This window comes from Bolinopsis microptera, chromosome 2, assembly GCF_026151205.1.
Source record: "Bolinopsis microptera isolate Bmic1 chromosome 2, MBARI_Bmic_1.0, whole genome shotgun sequence".
NCBI lineage: Eukaryota > Metazoa > Ctenophora > Tentaculata > Lobata > Bolinopsidae > Bolinopsis > Bolinopsis microptera.
Genome location: NC_087073.1, coordinates 8988342 through 9007980, shown reverse-complemented (window position 1 = coordinate 9007980; position 19639 = coordinate 8988342). Strand labels below are relative to the sequence as shown.

Genomic DNA, 19639 nt, shown 5'->3' with positions numbered 1-19639 from the left:
CAAATTTAGTCTCACCGGAAACTGACAAATTTGACAGCGTTATGTCAGAACTGTACATCGAATATTTGACATTTTCTCATTTCGCTGTGTAAGTGCGTACGCTGGCTCGTGTCTCTCTTCAACTTCTTTGATCTTCGTGTCGGTTCAAATCAGGCTACCCGGATGCTTGCTCTGTGCTCATCGGTTAAAATCGGCTGATCGAAAGTTTGGTTGAAACTTAAAATTCGACTAGTTTAAAATCTCCATGAGTAGTCACTTGTGTAAATTTAGCATCGTCTGTTATGATTTGTGGTCTTAATAACTTCCTAATCACAAAACACACCTTAACTGCACGATGTAGGGAGATTTATAACCACTTCAGTTTTGAACTTTCGACCAGACTTTCAACCGGTCTTTATATATCGATGAGGACATATCCGGGTGAGCATTTCTACCATGCTAGTATTTGAGCGTGTTCTCTCTCTGCATATTTCTCTCTTAGTCCTTCTTCAGAATGGTGTATCTTCGTCCTTTCTCTGCATAGTTGTCTTCTAGTTCTTCCTCTGCATGGCTTTCTCCCAACTCTTCCTCAGCATAGTTCTGCTCTGTGCTCACACTGTTATATGGATTTATGTGTAATTCCTCCACACGGCTCAGGCTCTCAGTATGTCCTGACACATTCTGCACATATTTGGGCTTGCCATTGGATGTATATTTATAGTTGAAACTTAAGGTTATACGTACTCAGCTGTAATGTAATATAATGTAATATAATGCTAATGTTCTAGAACGAATGTAAGTTATAAAGCGTTTCAATTTTCCAAGAAACCTCAAACTTCGGCTGTTTATAAATTCATTACGAGCAAGATCATGTTTCAAGGTGGACTGATCTTCGATCGATCTGGATAAAGAAATTTCGTAGTCACATATCATGGGTTTCAGTTTAAACCTTCCAGAACCAATGAGAGGAACATAAATTCGTTTTGTCCTTAGATGTTTTGATGTAAGGTTTTCTCACTCCACCCCAAAAATACTTTAGATAACTTACGGTTGCTAAAAAATAGACACTTCTGGTGTTGTTAATAAGTTGTGATCTAGTATCCCAAAAAGTATTTTCTTGACATGCAATGCAAGAGGATTGTAATAACAATTGGAACAATCAAGATTGATGGACAAATAATTCGTTCCATGATAATGATAAAGCAATACCAATAATTGACATTATGTTAATTCCAATAACGCAAAGATAGCCTAAGTAGTAAGTAACCCCTGGTGTCAACTACTCTCTCACAGCTTAGTTCTGTGAATACCACATAGTTGAGTGATGTTAAGACTGTCCACACTCTAGACCGCCTACAATTATACAGCCCTACAACCTTATACAGCTCAACAAACTGTTAACATGTTTTACCTTACTCTGAGCCCGGTTTTATACCCTGATATTCAGTAACGCTTTCAGCACTATGTAGAGTTAACATGTCAGCTGCACAGTTAGTCAGGGTGCAGGGTATATAATATATTATATAACCTATATATATAATATAACCTCCACATATGTTCGTCTGGTAGTCTTCTGTAAGATACGGTGTATATAAGGTGTCATATCCACTGCATTAGCAGTTTACTGTAACGTCACGCACCTTCTCTTTTCTGTGCGTTGTTTTGTTCTCTTATGTGTTGTTTACAATTAGCTTTGTAATGTATTGTCTGTGTGTTTTGGAGAAGAGAAACTTGTGGTTTATTGTTGAATAAAGTTTTTAAAAACTCCTGCGGTGTTAGTTGCAGTGCATTTGTTAAACATGCCATAACCGACTTTACAGTTTAATGGGCATCAATTTACCGCGTTTCATAGTAATTTAAATAGGAATTACTTGTTAGTTCAAATTTGCTGAAACAAGGAAATCGTTTAGCCACTAACTCATCTACAAACAACAACTTCAATATGAAGTAGGCTTGTTTTTAAAAGTTAGAACAATCATTGTGTATTTGATTGGTAAAGATATGTCACGTGTCAAAACAAAAATGTTCTGTCCCCTGGGCGGGGGGAGTCTATTTTATCGCCATCGTGCCGTAATTCTCTGTATGAGGTCTAAATATATCACAACAAACCCTACAAGACACATGATAACACACTCGGGATGATGTACAAGTGTACACTCGGAGAGTGGTTATCAGCTCGGGAGGAATACTGGTGTAGGGTGCTAACCTTTACTACTCTCCCTTTATATCCCAACACTTGTATTACATAAACTCTATACTATACACTTATACCAGTGGCTTTCAGACCACACGTGCCCCTTCTCCGTGGATTAATTTTAAACTTCCCTCCAGGCCGGGGCGTTTTTTAATCATTGAACAGTGAGCTGTAATACTAACCCCTCTTCCCTCCCCTGTAGTCATCGAACAGTGAGCTGTAATACTAACCCCTCTTCCCTCCCCTGTAGTCATTGAATAGTGAACCGGAGAAGGTTAAAACTGTCGAGCGAGGTGGAGGCAAGATATCGAAGAGCACCTCGTCTGGAACCCTCAACAAACGAGCCATGCCTCTCAAGAAGAGTGCCTCCAGCCACAAAGCTAAAGGTATTTACTTTTGTAATTTATTTTAATTTCCTGATCATTCATTTTCCATCCGCTGATCATACACATTTTCACCCACAGTTCACTGCTTTGTATTTGTCCGGATTTAAATTTTATCATTTCCCAAGTCACTGACACAACTTTCCCATATAAGGTTCATTCCACACCATCTCTCCAGCTGACAACTTAAACGGTAATCACATCATTTGCTTCTGTAGAAAAATCATATTTAAAGTTTGGGCTCCAGTTATATTGCTTTACATAATATTTCTAGCTACTCAAATTCGGTTCAAATATGTTTGTGACTCCTGTTTCATCACGCCATCACAGATTTCAACTTAAATTTAAACTTGTTAGATTGTAAGAAGAAGTAACATGCCTGGCATGGCGTCACAAATCCTCTAGTAATATGTCACCTTATCTAACAGCTACACAGCAAAGCGGGGCAGCTTGTAAACTTTCAAATACGATTATTTAGGCTTAGAATGCGAATGGATGCTCCAAGATCGTGATTAGGATTGTCGTCTTAGAACATGAAACAATGTGATATCTAAAATTTACATAATGGTTTCTGGATGAATGGAGTTAGCTCTAATTCCGCCTTGGAGAGAGCGTCATGACAAACTAACTCGATAAACTGTGTATAACGGCGGAATTACCAGCCGCATTTCAGCTGAATCATATATTATTCACATTATCTGTAGTAGCGACGTACAGATTTGTGATAATCAGGCGAGATGCATTGTGACAAAAATAGACTATATGTAATTGAAGCCGCTGTAAAAAGATCCAGGTACGCCTATACAATTAGTACATCGCAATTCATCGTAAGAATCTCACCAAATACAATATGGGCATTGTTTCATGATACAGAGATATAATGTATAGTTGTGTGTACTTTACCTGTAGTAGCAGGAGCTCTAAATGGTAGCCAATTGGGCCCTTATTAGATCTTTGGTGGCCTGTTACACTGCTTTTCTAGGTTGCTAAGCGCAGCATGCATTATAATGCGTGTCTAAAGCTAGGTAGGCAGTGCAATGTACATGCTATAGTAGAGTGTAGACTAGACCTGTAATATTATGTAGTGTAAAGTTTAACATATTATCACTAATTAGACAGAAATGCTGACATGCTTACTGTACTGTTTTGTTATACTATTCAATAAGTATAAAAACGAGTTTTGTTATGTAACATCTGGAAAGATTTGGGAAGGTCGCACAAACAATATACTTAAACTGTACTTTCACAGAATTTGATCTGCAGGCAATTTCTTAGATTTCAGTGGTGACAAATTTAGTGGAATATTTTCGATCACCAGTGAATACGCTACATCGAACATTACGTTCTAAGAGACGGTTAAATAATTTAATCTATGATAATAAATGGAGCATATGTTGTTGTCGTTGTGAAACTGTATTATAACTGTTTTCCTGGATATTAAAATATGTATGAAATTTTGTCGTATACGGTGAAAAATTATGTGTAAGCTAAGAAGCGACAATATCAATGATACAGTTGAAAACATTAAATGTAAAGAATTGATTTTAAGACGTACGTGTATAAGTGGGCTTAGTAAGCAGTGTTTACTTCTGTTTTTGAAGAAGTGACTTGAGTATCACTCATTATATAATAAAGTCACTATTCGTAGAAATGCGAGATTTTGGTGATTACGATACAAAATCGTGTAATTTTACATATTTGGCTATAACTTATGATCCAACAGATACATGTTGATGATTTAATAAATAGGCACAATTCGTATAATCACTTGAATTTTCTTTTCGAGAAATTTCGGAAACATATAGATATGTGCACATCATAGCGTTACTATATTGTCCGTGATCGGATCGAGATCCCGCTTACCGGTTAAACTTTATAAACAATTAAAACTATATAATCGATCTTTGCTATTTACTCGTTATACGTTTCTTATCATCAACTTTTAACAATACTACCGCAATGCAATACTGTATAGACTTACAGATGCTCGCTGATGTTCGAGTACACATGAACCAGTACCGTTCGCTATCTGTGGTATAACGACTCATGAGCATGCACAATAAACAAACCATTCGCTTCACTTGTCAATTTTAAACTGTATCACTCACTACGAAGCTCCCTAGCATGTAATATAGGTGACTTATTTAAGTTTCTCAGATAGTCGATGCTGTGGTTTACAAAATATTCGTTTAATTGCCTACTGAAAACGTACGGCGCGCTGTTTCGTATCTGTTGCGCTAGCTTTGTATCCAGCAATCTGAAGAGGCACATCGACACAAAACGCGCAATTTTAGTTTTCATTGTGGCGGTTTATAGCCGCTTCAATCCAGTTAATTAGGCGTTTGAATTGATCGCTTGTTTTCCCTTTGTCCGCGCCACCTTAAACCCTGCTTTAACTTACCTATTATTGGGTTTTTTAATGAAAACCCCCCAGGTGGATTGGTAGTAGCCGACAGCGGGCTTCTGACTGAGGAAAATCTAGATGAGTACATCAAAGATTACAACACTGTTAATATATCGTCTCCTAAAGAGTTGGCAGACTTTTGTAACGCATGTGCCGATATCATGGAGAATTCTGACGATTGGGAAAAGCGAATAGTCGCCGTAAGTTATTAACCCAATTGTACATACTTAAAGCTATAACCAAATTAGTTTAAAATCATTCTATGGAATTAACTCGGTTTGTAGAATTAGCAGTTTGCACACTATCTTCATTAAGTTAAACTAGTTTCAAATTTTCAGCTGCGAGATCTCAGAGGTGTAATGTTTTGCGGAGTAGATCACTTTAAGGGTTTCAAATTAACAATTACTGGAATGTCACGAGCCATCGAGAAAACAGTCAAAGACTTGAGATCACAAGTGGTCAGAGAAGCTTGTGTTACCGTCTCGTAAGTGTAATCAATGAAGATTTGGGATGTGTAATTTTCTAATATTGATCATATTCCGCTGAATGATTGGTAAGACTAAAACGTGTATCAAATAAGCTTCACTTCAGGGTACCCACATTTAAACTTTTAAGGCGGCATTAATAGCGATTAATAATAACAATAATTTATCCATTTTCAGAGCCATGTCAACTGAATTGGGGAACGATTTCGGCTCGTGTGGAGAAAAATTACTGACGGCCTTATTCTCTCAGCTCTTAGTCAACGTCAAGATTATGAATTTATCTGCTCATGTTTGTTTGCGACGTGTTATCGCGGTAAGTTTAAAAAACAAGTTTTTTCTTAAATAAGTCTTTAATCTTTATTTAAGATTTTTCAGTTAAATTAGTACATTGATATTCTATCACTTATCTGATCCTTATTTCAGTGTACTCAGTATCCAAAGATGTTGCCTATAATTTGCGAACAGATGAAATCTAAGAGTCCAATGTGCCGGAAGCGGGCAGCCGAATACATTGAACTCATTTTCCAACTATGGGAACTCAATATCATCACAAAAAACTTGTCAATATTAGAAGGTACCATCAAGAGTGGAATTAATGACGCAGACTCAGATACAAGGATATTTTCAAGAAGGACATTCTGGCTCTACAATGAATTTTTCCCCAAAAATGCTGAAAAGTAAGTTAAAATGTTTCAGTTCAGCATTCATCGTGCACTACTTGCCGAATTGAATATATTTATTTACATCTGCATCTTTCATTATTATTAAACTTCATCTTTGAAGTGTTTAATAACGGTCGCGTGTACTTCTTCAGTATGATGAAAACGTTTGATACGTCGAAGAAAAAGATGCTGCAAGAAACCAAAATGGGAAAATCGGCAGCTCCCGGCGCTGGTGCCACTAATACCTTGTAAGTTACGATTTTTCGTATTATTCTTATTTCTTGTTGATGAATTTAGGGGATCCTCAAATTAGTTGACTCCACGTTTGACGGTTTTTGATGATTTTACTGATCCGAAATTTATTTAGGAAACGGACGAAGAAGAACTTAGCTCCTGGATCCTCAGCTACCCTTCCCAAAAAGCCTACAATGAGCAAGAGTACTCCAGGTATGTTCCGTCTAGCGATGCCAAAAATCGTAAATGTGGGTTATTGAAACTGTGAGATCGCAAGTTTGTCGAGATTAGAAGCATGTGAGTAAGGCTTTCAAGTGAGATGTGTGGGTGAAAAGAGAGAAAGAGAGATGATTCAAAAGTGAGGTTCAGAGCGAAGAGAGGTGCGTGTTTTACTGCACCATTATATCTGCAGTACACGGTTTTACCCCCTCAGATCTTTCTCAATTGGGGAAACCATCAACTCTACCAAGACAGCCAAAAACTCCTGCAAGAGTTCAAGGTATCACACAAAATTTCAGTCGCTGAGTTTCTTTTTTAGATCCCACCCGATTTTTGAGCTTATCAAGTTCTGAAATCCATGTGCCCACTTCTTATCCTACTCAACAGATACTTAATATTTCTTTTATTTATTAATCTTTTTAGCTACATTAAATACTCTATTCTTACTTTATAACTAACTATATTACTCTTTCAAAGTGTTAAGTAAGCCACTTCTTGGACTCTCTGAGTAAAATCTTTGTAGCACAATTCTACGTGCTGAATAATGCAGCCAAACCCCCCCAATTGGGGGTTTGACTACATATGAACCCCATGTCTGTTAGCTAAGATAATCTCTTATAGCCTTAACTGTACCTTAACAAGGAGTGACGGACAGTAAAACCCCGGTAGGATCTAAAACCCCGGGTGGAAGTACCTTCAAGCGTCACAGTGGACAGTACAGTTCTTATCGTACGGAAATACGGACTATTTTCATAGTCACTATTCGCTGATTCGCATCAGTTTTACCTGACATGAACGTATATTTTAACGTATTTTGTCAGCCGTTGTATGGCATGGTGGAATGCTCAGGAGAATCCATTGCTAGTACTTTGTTGCTGGGGAAATTTACGTTTTTTACACACAAAAAACAAGCAACTATTTTTGGGGAAAAACTTAGCTGGGGAGGCTGAGCTGACTGACAAGACCGCTGACTGCTACCGCTACATTAAAGTTTTAAGTGATTGTGTTGGCTATGCTCGTATGTAATGTGCTTCGTTCTTTTAACGGTAAAATCTTGCAAAAACGTATTCTGTAAGCCGACTTTTGGCAATTGGAAATATTGGTCCATTCCTCCTTTTAGTTCGTAACCAAATCTTTTGTCTTCTCTGGTATTCCTGCTCATGCTGTTTGTGCCTGCTAAGCATGTCAAATCTAACAAGATCGCATTCCTCCGATAAGAGGAGAGGGAAGAGTAAGTTCCTACTCTTCCCTCTCCTCCTATCTTGATCTCCTCCTTTTACCCCTTCTCACGACACATTCTTTCAGGAGCACCAAGAAGCACCACCGCCTCCCCTGCCAACGAGAAAAGTGAGTATAAATGTGTGTCTTTCTCCATGTACATCATCCTCTTTACGTAACGCAGCATCAACTGCATTCTTTCAGTGCTGCACATTTAATATCACACTCTTATCTAGCTATCGTAAGTTAGTTTTCCCACCGTCAAAACGTTGTGTTTCCCAAATTATTTTTTATTCACTTTCAAATGTTGTTTCCGCAAGAAAAAGCGAAATTTATTTATTTATTTACAGCTGTCGTGGCTGATCCAGAGTTTGCTAATACCACAATTTAAAATGATATAACATTCCCAACCAGCACGATTGGGAATATAACCACATTTTCATAAAATCTCACTCATCTTTTCTCACCATCACCCCCACAGCCTCCATACCACGGCTGTTTGTAAGCCCGCGCGGCGCACGCGCCCAGCGCAACTCCACTGAATCGTACGCCACAACCAACATACCCAGTAAATACTCCACAAGCAACATACCCAGTAAGTTCTAAAACCATGTGCCGTTGTAAGTAGAATGTTACAATGTTACATGGTACCCGTGAACCACCTCTATTATATACGTGAGATAGATTAAGTGTGATACGTGTTGCACGCATGTATCTTCATGTACCACTCCATCCAATTATCAATATTATCTGCCGCTGATCCGGCCTCCCTGAAACTGCTTATTTTGCTAGACGTTTATGTAAAGCTAATTAACGGTTTTCCTACATCCTTGTATCTTATCTAGAAGACAATTAGCACCGCTTACGCTTCTTACTCGTATAAAATCTTTATTCTTCAATAATAAACACATGAAATGCTGATTTCTCACAACTCTTCTCTTATCTGTTATGTTGAACACGACCACCAGGCACCAATTACATTACTTCATTTGTGGACTTCTAGAAACATTAATTCAACTCACCCAGAACAAAGTCTTCATTTTCATATAAGTTTTGAAGCAAATGTTAACTGATTTTCCCACAGTCAGCGAAGAATCTTCTTCAAGTAAGCAATCACGAGTGAAATTCTTAAAATACAATCTGTTTCCTATTCTAATAAAATTTACCGTTGAATACACTAGTTAGTACATTCAATTTAATTCATGACCGAAATGTAATGTATTGCGGGAATCTTGATTTGACCACTCAAAGTTGGTTAAATTTGGGTGTGTGTCATCTATGTGCCAATTACGTCATAATTCATACCCTAGGCGATGATTCGTCCGCAAGTAAGCGATACCGAGTTCATCATTGTGTTTTGTGTTTAATTTCATCTTATTTCGAACTTTCTTACACGGGTACCAAGTTCTGTAGACATAGCAACTTGCATCACAATATAACCGAACTTTATAACATATAAATAACTTTTTCCTTTCATTCTTTTCTTTTCCTTTTAAAGAGTAACTTTGTGTCCAGCAAAAAGTTATACGTTCAGATTACTCTATCTGTTAAGGGTTATTCAAATATACCTCTGTGTAAGTGAGAGGGTCTAAATGTCGTTACCCAGCTCGTCAAGGAGTGGTCAAGAGCAAGAGCACCGTCCTGTCTCCCTCGCTCTCACGTGACCCCGCCACTGGAGTCAAAAAGAGCAAGAGTGGAGTTATGCGGAGTAAGATTGGGCCCGTTGGTGGCTCACTCACCCAGCCCCGACAGAGTAAGACGCCATGTGTTTCCGTGTGTAGCTGTATTGTCACGTGTTGCTAATCTCACCTGATTTTTGGGGCTTGTTGCTCAATCAGCGAATCCAATTAGAATTTAGATGTCCGATCGTATCCAATCAAAAAAGTCGTATTGGGAATTTGTCTTGTGAAATGTGAATTCAGCACTATTTTAATAAGGAATGAGGATTTGTGCGATTTCTATTGCAAGAATATTATATAGTACAAAATTCGTTTAAGCGTTTGACAATTACTTGCTTGTTTTGCTTTGGGATTACGATTTGTGAAGCACATTTTCCCTTAGCTCGTTAAATTCTTATGTTTTCCGTCGGACCTGTGCCTATTGGGCATTGGCTTCTGGGGTTTTAAGTTTGAAGCACAAACGCCCTGTTACCGGGAGCGTCATGTGAGTCCATCATAGAGCGAGCAGTTTCTACTGAGGCGATAAACCGTACAAAGGCTGGCGATGCGCTACAACGGGCTAAATCCGGTGATGCAATAAACCGTGCAAGAACTTTAAAGTCTGGTGATGCGCTACAACGAGCTAAATCCGGTGATGCGATAAACCGTGCAAAGCCTGCATCTGGTGATGCGCTTAACCGTACAAAATCTGGTGATTCACTAGACCGAGCGAGGTTCGGCTCACCCTTTGGGAGTCCTATCGGTAGCCCTCACCTAGGATCTAAGAAGACACCAGTTTCTTGTAAGTCCAGAAGTTTCACTCCACTGCTGATCTAAAAGTATACTTGAGAAAATTTTGCGTTCATTTTTGGATTATATTTATCGTCATACAAATAAGGGGGACAAGGTCATTTTATTCAGCTCACAATCTGAGCCTCACATCTTAAGTTTTCAGTCATCTTAAGTCATAACAATTGCACACATTTCCTGAGGGAGACTTGGGTCATGGTTAAATGCGCCCCAGTTAGATGGCTTCCCAGAATGCGTTACGTTTGTTGGAATATTATTGAGCTTCGAAATGCTTAACGAGTGACGTCAAGGTATTTAAGTTAACACTGTTAAATTTTATTATGATATTATTGTACTAGTGAAGGAGGAATTCGACGCCCTGCTCGTTGATTTGTAAATATTCTGTTACTACAACTCCGAAACGAAGAAAGCTCAATCGAGAGAATTCTGAATACTAAGTAAACTCATCGTACATGTTAACATAAAATTGGAATCTTATCAATGTCTCTGTAACCAGGCAGCTTCACATACAAAATCTTCTTTGGTGCGTAAGTGTTGAAGCAAGAAAGCAGCGAGAGAAAGTCCTAACTTTCTACCAGATTTATATTCAGAGACCAAAGCACGAGCAGTAAGATCCTACACTTCGATAAATCCAGAGGACGTCCGTTCAGCACGCTCCCGCACATCCATAGACCCGTCACACGTTAGCACGGCGATGGGCTCCAAGACTTTGAAACGCTCTGATACTGTGCGGAGAGTGGTGTCCACTGGATCTGGCCTGAAAAAGAGTGACAGCTCAAGTTCTACTGCCTCTTCGATGTCGCGGTCCTCTGGCAATGGCGGAAAGAAGAAACAGTCTGCTGTTGAAAGAAGAGGTGTGTTAAATGTAGCTCTATTCTGTAGAATAAAATTTTGAGAGGGAGTTTAGTTTGGTGAAGCTCTTGCTTGACGTACTCGTTTACTTTATGTTCGGTCGTTTGAGTAGATAGAATGGGATTTGAAACACACAGGTTATCAAAACACCTTTATGGATAATTTTATAAATTCCACCCAAAGTGTACTTCATGTAAAGTTGCTCGAGAACTGTAAATATGTATTCTCTAAATTCCTCGGAGTATGTTATATTAGCAGAGCCTGCGAGTGTGGGTGTTAACATAGCTGCGTCATTCATGAGTGCCCATAAATTTTTGTTTCTCGTACGTGATAGATGTATTTGACGCCTTGTATGGAGCCTTTCGTGTGTACTCTGCTGACCGTTCGGCGTTCAGCTGCGACTAGGTCCAGATCGGACGTTAGATCCAGGACAAGCATCAGCAGTTCCGATGTTATGGCAGCTCAGATCCAACTCAACCCTGAAGCTCCACGAAAACCTTGTAAGCTGAAAGATATATTGCTTAACTTGTTGGGTTTTTGTGAATGTTCTGGATGTTAAAACAGTGCAGAAATCCAGTCTTTTAAACCAGCTCAAGTCGGTATCTTAACCAGCTGCAGGCAGAACTAGGTCAGACTCGTCGCGATCGAGAACTATGATAAATCCGGAGGAGGTATTGTCTGCTCAGCAGGCCAGTAATAGGGGCGAGTCTAAACGTAGGAGTAGCAGCAGTTCCTCCAGACGATCATGTAAGTTGGTCACTTCATTGAAAAAAGTTTGGAGTGTTAATATATAGCATGCTTTGAGGTATCCTTCATACTTTCATAGATTTTGCCGTGTGAAAATGTTTGGCCGATAGCTTTGCTAAATTCAGTTTACTGATGTTTGTTCCAGTATTATCTCGATCCCGATCCGAAGTTCTCAGCTGCAGTTTGGACATACTGTCTCCCGCGTCTTTAAAAAAACTTGGAAGTTCACAACTCATGCTATCGGATGAGGATTTGGATATGGAACAATTTCATCAGACAATCAGGAGATCCTCCAACTCCTCAGTCTCTTCTTTGTCCGAGAAATCGGACAGATCGTCGGGGAAACGCCGGACGATGAAAGATGTGAAACATGAGGCACATAAAAATCGAGCTTCTCGGTCCAACGGGTCTGGAGAATCCTCTCGTGGACACTCTAAGGAGAGTTCAAGGAGCAAACGAAGCTCCCGGGAAAGTCCCGGCGATAAAAGAAGTTCCAGAGAACGCTCCCATGATGGAGGAAGTTCTCGCGACAGAAGAAGCTCCCGAGAAAACCTTTGTGATGGTAAACGCTCTCGGAGCAAGAGAAACTCTGGTGAATGCGAAAGAAAGGGAAGAAGAAGCTCTCGATCTCACTTCAAGGAAAGCAACAAATCTTCCTCACTCCGAAAATCGTTTAAAGATTCAGAAGACGGAATTTATGTAGAGGAAGAAGACGAAATCACTCTCAAAGCCTCGAAAAGTACCCCAAACTTGCTCATGTTGGACAGGAATAACCGTAGCGACGAATCGCTAGATTCTCCCTATAAAAATACCGGTACTGTAGCCACTAGCCACTGCCTGCATATAACAGAAAAATTACAAATTGTTACCAAAATTTATTAAAAAAATTGAAGCACACTGAGATTATTTATGTTTAAATATGGTAGATAAATTTGCTCATTATTTTTATTCCCAGCTCGTCGCCCAAGCGAAAGGACTGGAACAGTAATAAGCAGATCAGACGTTAGAGAAGCTATTGAACAACAGAATCGTCCATCGCTTGATCGTTCAAAGTCGTCAGCTGGAGGCTACAGAGACCGAGGTGGTTCTGAGTTTTCCGATGACGGTAGACCTCAGTCCTCAAGATCGGGTAAAAGCAGATCTAACAGGCCGACCATGACTCTGGATGACATAGAAGCAGCTCGTATTGCAGCAGCTCTAACATCACATAGAGAGAAGGAGCTAGCGAGGGAAGGGGGTGCCAGTGAGTTTGATAGGGACATGGAAGAGATAAAAGAGTCACACAGAAGGGGCCGTCACTCCTCCAGTGATGGTGGTAAGAGGCAGAAGCGATCACGTTCTAGCGGACCCCGAGCTAGATCTCGCCCAACTACTAACGTCAATAAGGACGATATAAAAATTGCACAAGCTGCCAACAACGATGCGCGTTTATCTCGACAGTCATCGTCGTTGCAAGTGGACGATTATAGTTCTGTCGAAGGTTATGCTACTATCAAAAGGCGACCCAAAGGTGGCAGGAAGTCTCGGACTTCTGATACTGAAGCTATGGAAGTCGACAGAAGAAGATCGTCAGTTCAATCGGGTGGTATGACAGAGGAGGAATTCATGAGAATACACATGGATCTTCCGGCAGGCCGATCTTCCAGCAGAACGAGTGACAACTCTTCCGGGCGGGGGCAGATCGAGGACTCGGACAGCAGAAGTAAGAAAATCAGATGAAAGCAGTAGCATTCCTCGATCGTGGTATTCTATTCGACCAGATATTTAAAGATTTCTGGGTGATGTATTTATTTGATCCAATCAGCGGTTTGATCCTGCTATTATCAAACCCTTTTTCAGGCTTACAAAACCTTGATTACCAGTCTAACTCAGACATAGAGGATAGATTAGGTAGAGTGAGTAGTAATTGAGTGTAATTGAGTGTAATTGAGTGAATGAGTGAGTGTAGTGTGCTAATGCGAGTGTGTTTACTGTTTAATCGAGTACTCGATCAGCGAAGTGTGAAAAGTGTAAAAACACAATTATTTAATTGTTAGGGTGATTACCTGACAAAGTCTGTGAGCGTGTGACTAATTATTGTACGGTGTATTCTAGAAGATTCCCGTGATTTCGGGAACTGTCTACTTGTGGTGCCGTTATCCGTGGCTCAAGTCGCCTTATTTCTCACTCATCCACTCCCCTAAATCAAACTACTCTTTTAAAATCAAACACATTTCATGATCTTATCTTTTCTTACAGCATTAAAGCAGCTATTATGTTATCTCTTGCTGATTATCATCTTCTCTTCCTGCTTCTACGATATAATATTATTTATTCTACTGATGATTACAAGCCTTTGATTTATTGTTGTAACGTGGCAGCTTATGTATCACGTGATGTTACTTATGACCCATGTGACTGTGATTTCTTGCCTGCCCGTGCATGAGCGGCAGCTAACTGATCCGTGTATTACGGATATCTGATCCTTGGTATCCGGTGTTGTCTGCCCGCATCTGATACCGGCGGTCCAGAAATAACTCGGAGTAATTGCAGCGGCGGCCCGGTCTGGGAGCGCGACTGGAGGCGTGAGAAGAAGCGTGAGTGCCCGATCAGTCAACAGTATCGTATCAAGCGAGACCAGGTCCGCTACTCTGCGACGAGGTGAGTCAGGATCCCCCGGTCTAGAATATCAACCTAGAATATATTGCTGCTTCTCAATCCTCATTATCGTTACAATTTATGTTACAATCATGTTATCTGTCGTAAAACGTGAACTGTAATTTTGTTGCATATCACTGCACTGACCAAATGTACAACTTATTTCTTAGAAAAAAAAACACGTTCCATTGTATCACGTACGCATGGTAAGTCTGTTTGTTGAATGTCTTCGGCTGGACACTCTTTCTTACAGCACACTCGCGTATACTGTGGTTTGAAATCTTTCTAGCACATCACTTTATCTCACCTTATATTTGCTATAACATGAACAAAATACTTAGATGTTATAAGTTTCTAATACTGTTATCTCAGCGAATAACAGAGCTAGTCCTGGCCGAGCAAGTCCAGCTAGCACTAGCAGCAGCAGGACTGCTGCTCAGCAGACCGCACCACGCACTCCTTCCATCCGGAAAAGTGCTTCCGCTAATCTCAACCAAGACAGTCTTGCTTCTGTAAGTTTTATTCGTGAACTTCATGATCATCATGTTATGTATGATATAGTTTCAATTTCTTTGGACTTTGTATCAAATCCCTAATTAATATCCCCCACTATCTAACATTGTCCCCTCCGCAGGCGTTTGGAAGAGGCACCATCCCCAGGATGACAAGTCAGGACAGTATTGCCTCCTCTACTGACAGTAGTTCACATGATGTGGTAAGTAAGGGTTGAGGGTGGTCAGTGGTGTAGTGGTATACTAGGGACAAATAGTTTAACATTATTGGAAGTTCACAATGATAAAATAACCACGAATCTTCCTATTATTTCCCGTTAAATTGCTATCTAGCAAAGTTCAAGGGAAGTACTGTAAATAGACAGTACCACTTCATGGTATAAAATCGTCCTGATTATTAAAAATAAGAAATTCCAAGCACTTTCTAATAATAACTCATCCTTGAAATGTTATTTCTTTTTTAAAGTTATAAGACAAGTTCAGTAATTATATGTAGTACTTGTAGAAAGATAATGTACTCGCTATGTTGTCTATTTTTATTAGAAGTATTATGAATTGAGACAACATAGTAAACAACTAAAAGCTTCTTGTTAAAGACCGATCGTCTCCGAAGATTTGACATGAAACTTTAAGTTGACTAATTCGTTGTCTCATTTCGTATCATTTCTAATTTGTTCGGAGTAAGTTTATTTAGTAAGGAACCTTGCTGGGTGAAAAACCTCTCAAAATCAGTATTCGCAATTAGTGGGTTATTTAAATACGTTTACTTTGTCCCACATCTTGTTAAAACGTGTCTTTGTGATATACTGAATGTTGAATGAGTAGCTCGATCAGATAAGATATAGAAGAAGGCGGTTGTCAAGCGCGGGAAGCAACCAAAGTTCGGTCAAGTCTAGAATGGAGGTATTCGCTATCTCTTAAATATCTTACAGTTCTGTGCTCTTCTTTCATCTTCATAGTTCCAGCCTAATCTTCATTCTTTTATCGTTCCACACGTTTCCCACATATTATGTGTACATTTTCTCTGTAGTTTTACTTTCTAGATGTACTCGTAGATTGTTGTAATGTTGTAAGTGGTTTCATACCTTCATTTAATTTCATCGTTGATGTTCATGTACCAATGGTTGTATTATACAGATGTGAAACTTTGGTGTAAATTACTGAAACTTAAATCTTACCTTCATCTCAAATTTCTACGCATTGTCTGCTGAAGCAACAATCGTTTCCTCTGCCAATGGAATAAATAATAACAGAAACCATACGGAATTTTGAATTGATAAAATGTATTCCATCCACTTTTCGGATTAGAAGAATCCGTTGCTGTTTCTAGTTCGCTTTATAAACTATCAAAACTAAAATACATGCAATGAAATAAAACACAATTATAACCGTTGTCGTTGACACGATTTATTTTTGTTGAAAAGCACTTACCGCCAAATCTCAGGACATACAAGAAATAGTGCGAGCATCAGAGAGCAGCAGCTGGAAGATCCGAGAAGAAGGAGTCCACAAACTGAAAGTAAGGATCAACGAAGAAAGAGGATTCAACACTAGAGAGAGGAGAATGGTCCTTCATCTGTTCGAGCAAATGCTCAACGATAACCACGCTAAAATCCTCGGAACAGTAAGTTTGTTTTTCATTTCATTGTGTTCCTTGTGGTAAGATACAAATATCGAATTTTTGCAATTTACCGTTATTCAATGTGAGTTACTATTAGTTATTACTACACTTAGCGGGGAAGACCGAGGAATCTATTTTTAGGTTTAATGGTTGTTATAATGAAAGTATAATATAACTTATATTGGGATACTTTTCAGACGCTGGATGTTTTAGACGAATTCCTGGCTCTTTACCGAACCAACCTAACAGACTGGGGAGCCACCATCCTAGCCAAGGCTCTCTACCTACAGAGCATGAAACAAACCCAGAGTAACTTCGACCGTGTCATGAGATTACTGGACACCTTACACCGCTCCTTCCCGTACGATTTACAACTGACCTGGTGTTTCTCTATCCTGGACTCCAGACAAGTCAACAGCAACGCTAAGATGAAGGGAACCTTGTTGGAGTATATGTCCTGTACTTTCGAAGTCATGGACCCCATGGAGTTTATTCAAACCAAAGAGAGCACCATTGGACTGAAAGTCTTGCTTCAAAGCTCAACAGATCCGAAGGTTTGTGATATATTTTTGGCTGTAGCTGTAGTGTGCTTCTCAGACCTACTTTATGTGCTTTCCTCCTGGCTATACTTTCTTTTAAAATACTCTTGCAAAAATACAGCTCAACTAAGCTTAGCGTTTTCTTTTAGACGTCTAACCGTTTCAGAGACTTTCTTTAGATGTTCAGAGTTGTATCGGTTTTGATAAAACTGCCCACGAGAGAGTAAAAAAAGCTAATGTAGGGTCGCCGTGCTAATTGCTTTAAAACACAGAGTGGCTCAGAGTTAGGTGTTCGTTGGGGACTGCACGTATCATTCTTATCTCTTTCATCTCCCTTTGAACAGAGAATTTTGTTTTTCTAATCTCGGTAGAGGGATACAAACTTCATCTCACTTTGAACAGAGAATTTTAAAATCTAATCTCAATATTATAGGGATACAAACTTGGTCCACTCTGTGTTATCAGCTCCGTCAAATGCTTGATTTTGGCCATGTGGGCTGTTTTTGTGTTTTAATCTCGTGAAAATGTGGATGCTAACAGCTAACTTTTCCTTGATTTTGTTTTCATTGAATGTTAGCTTGGTATACGACTTTTGGGCAGAAAATCTCCTAAAATAGCTTTGAAAATCCAAAGCGAGTTTAGATTATATTACAACATTTCATCTCAGGCGCCGGATATCAGGAAAAAGAGTGCTACTCTGATAGCAACAATGTTTAGACACAGTCCACCAGTTTTTAGCAGTATTCTCAACACAGTTACTGAACAAGAGCAGGTAAATAACTCAACTAACATGTCTTCAGAGTCCAAAGTTCGTAAATTTAGAAAGTTCGTCCGAGCAAAGTCTAACCTTTCATCGTATCTTCTCCTTCAGGGTCAGTGTGTGATGTTATTACAAGAGACGGTCCCCAACATGATGTCCCAGGAGAGTGAAGTATTGATGGGCTACCCAGGCTACAACAAGATCGTGTCTGATCATCAGTCCGCTACTTCTGAGGAATCTGCTTCTCTTTTCGATGCTATAAACCAGAGGTATCTTGTTCATCTCAAGAGGAATAAGTTGTGTTGTGTGTCGCATGTTTCCAATGTTAAACCTTATAGCCTTGACTGTGGATGGAGAGTAAATGAAAAAATTTGTTTTCATTTTACCGCAATTTGTTACAGCAAGATCCAGGAACCCATCAAACGTGCATATCACGTGTCAAAGCAAGCTTTTGTCACGTCCAACCGTAAACACTATAGAAGCCTTAAAATGTAATGTCGTGAGAAATAGTGTTTGTGTTAATGTTTCTGTTAATAATGTGTGTTGATAATGAATCATTGGTATTTTTATCGGTGATTTTTACAGTGATTGTGCCATGATATGTTGCACGTTGTTTTAGTAACCAAATATCCTCGTACTTGCTTTCTGTCCTAAAAACCATTTGCAAGCGGGCTATTCACTAGCCTAACAAGTTCCCATAGGTTCGGCTCCAGTCCAGGGAGCTACACTTTCGACGTTGACGCGGAGAACATCAACCCAGACATACTGAACAGTCCAGTCAGCAAGATAAGTCTGGACAAGGATCGGGAGAACAGTTTCAGCGAGCAGCGTGATAGATCTCTCACTGCAGAGCTTCAGGTACTGAATCAATCAGATCTATTTAGTCCTTTATTTCGCAATCCACATTAGAGCAAGTACGTGAACATGTCTTGTTCCGCCTTATTTCAGTCGAGTGAAGGTGGGCTCAAGATGCTCTTCATCGCTCCTCTTGAACGATAGTTATTAATCTGTTCTGCAGCTTAGTCTATATCTACTCAGAACTTTAATTTCACGTCCAATCACGTGCAGCTGTTCGGTTACAAATCAATCTTATTTGACCTCGCATATATACATACCTTAATTTCACGGCCGATCACATGCAGCTATCCTTTTGCAAAGCAATCCTATTTGCCTATATATAGCATATACGAACTATATATAGCGCACACGAGCTCCATTTTTATGAACAACTGTTCTGATTGATTGTGTTTGACTGTTCACAACTACCTTGTTCAGGCCGTTTCTAATTTGAACAACAATACCAACGGAGGATCAGCATCATCACCCCTCCTCCAGTCTCCATCACTCAACGGAAGTATGGCTGAAAACAACAAAGTGTTTGCCGTTTTGGAGGCACTTCTCGGCGGCACTCAAGATGAGAAATCAGCCGCTCTGATTGAGTCTCTGAACCTGCTGAAAGAGGACACCTCTATAAACGAGGAGAACAGCTACGATCTGCTGAGTGCCATTATGAGTTGCACTGAAGAGGATGACACGGAGCTGGTGTCTAAATCTCTGAAAGTTCTCAACAAGTTCCTGGTTTATCAGGCAGACTACATGGCCCCTCACTGCGAGGAGGTTGTTACTAAGATCGTCAGGGCTAAGTGCCCCATGCAGCACGCTGATGTGAGTTTGAATACTTTGTTTATTACAATTTGCTTTATTTTATTAAAACTTCAGGAGGCT

At 39.7% G+C, this 19639-nt stretch overlaps 1 protein-coding gene across 50 annotated transcripts in view; it reads left to right on the top strand.

The window, feature by feature from the left end:
• The window catches only part of LOC134811536 (CLIP-associating protein 1-A-like), a 35871-nt gene that overhangs the window by 14399 nt on the left and 1833 nt on the right, over positions 1–19639 (top strand). Inside the window, exons 7-30 of one of the 50 annotated variants that reach the window (XM_063818409.1) lie at positions 2424–2559; positions 2711–2749; positions 4991–5160; positions 5299–5444; positions 5623–5758; positions 5869–6122; positions 6260–6355; positions 6475–6554; positions 6775–6840; positions 7203–7289; positions 7866–7907; positions 9385–9531; positions 12801–13547; positions 14378–14485; positions 14855–14994; positions 15117–15197; positions 15829–15897; positions 16439–16618; positions 16813–17169; positions 17321–17392; positions 17822–17926; positions 18026–18183; positions 18616–18772; positions 19190–19579. In XM_063818409.1, coding sequence (XP_063674479.1) covers positions 2424–2559; positions 2711–2749; positions 4991–5160; positions 5299–5444; positions 5623–5758; positions 5869–6122; positions 6260–6355; positions 6475–6554; positions 6775–6840; positions 7203–7289; positions 7866–7907; positions 9385–9531; positions 12801–13547; positions 14378–14485; positions 14855–14994; positions 15117–15197; positions 15829–15897; positions 16439–16618; positions 16813–17169; positions 17321–17392; positions 17822–17926; positions 18026–18183; positions 18616–18772; positions 19190–19579 — 3963 coding nt within the window. Of the gene's footprint in view, positions 1–2423; positions 2560–2710; positions 2750–4990; positions 5161–5298; positions 5445–5622; positions 5759–5868; positions 6123–6259; positions 6356–6474; positions 6555–6774; positions 6841–7202; positions 7290–7865; positions 7908–8259; positions 8374–8862; positions 8884–9384; positions 9532–12800; positions 13548–14377; positions 14486–14854; positions 14995–15116; positions 15198–15828; positions 15898–16438; positions 16619–16812; positions 17170–17320; positions 17393–17821; positions 17927–18025; positions 18184–18606; positions 18773–19189; positions 19580–19639 lie in introns of all 50 variants that reach the window. The other 49 variants (XM_063818408.1, XM_063818415.1, XM_063818413.1 and 46 more) reach the window with 49 other exon arrangements.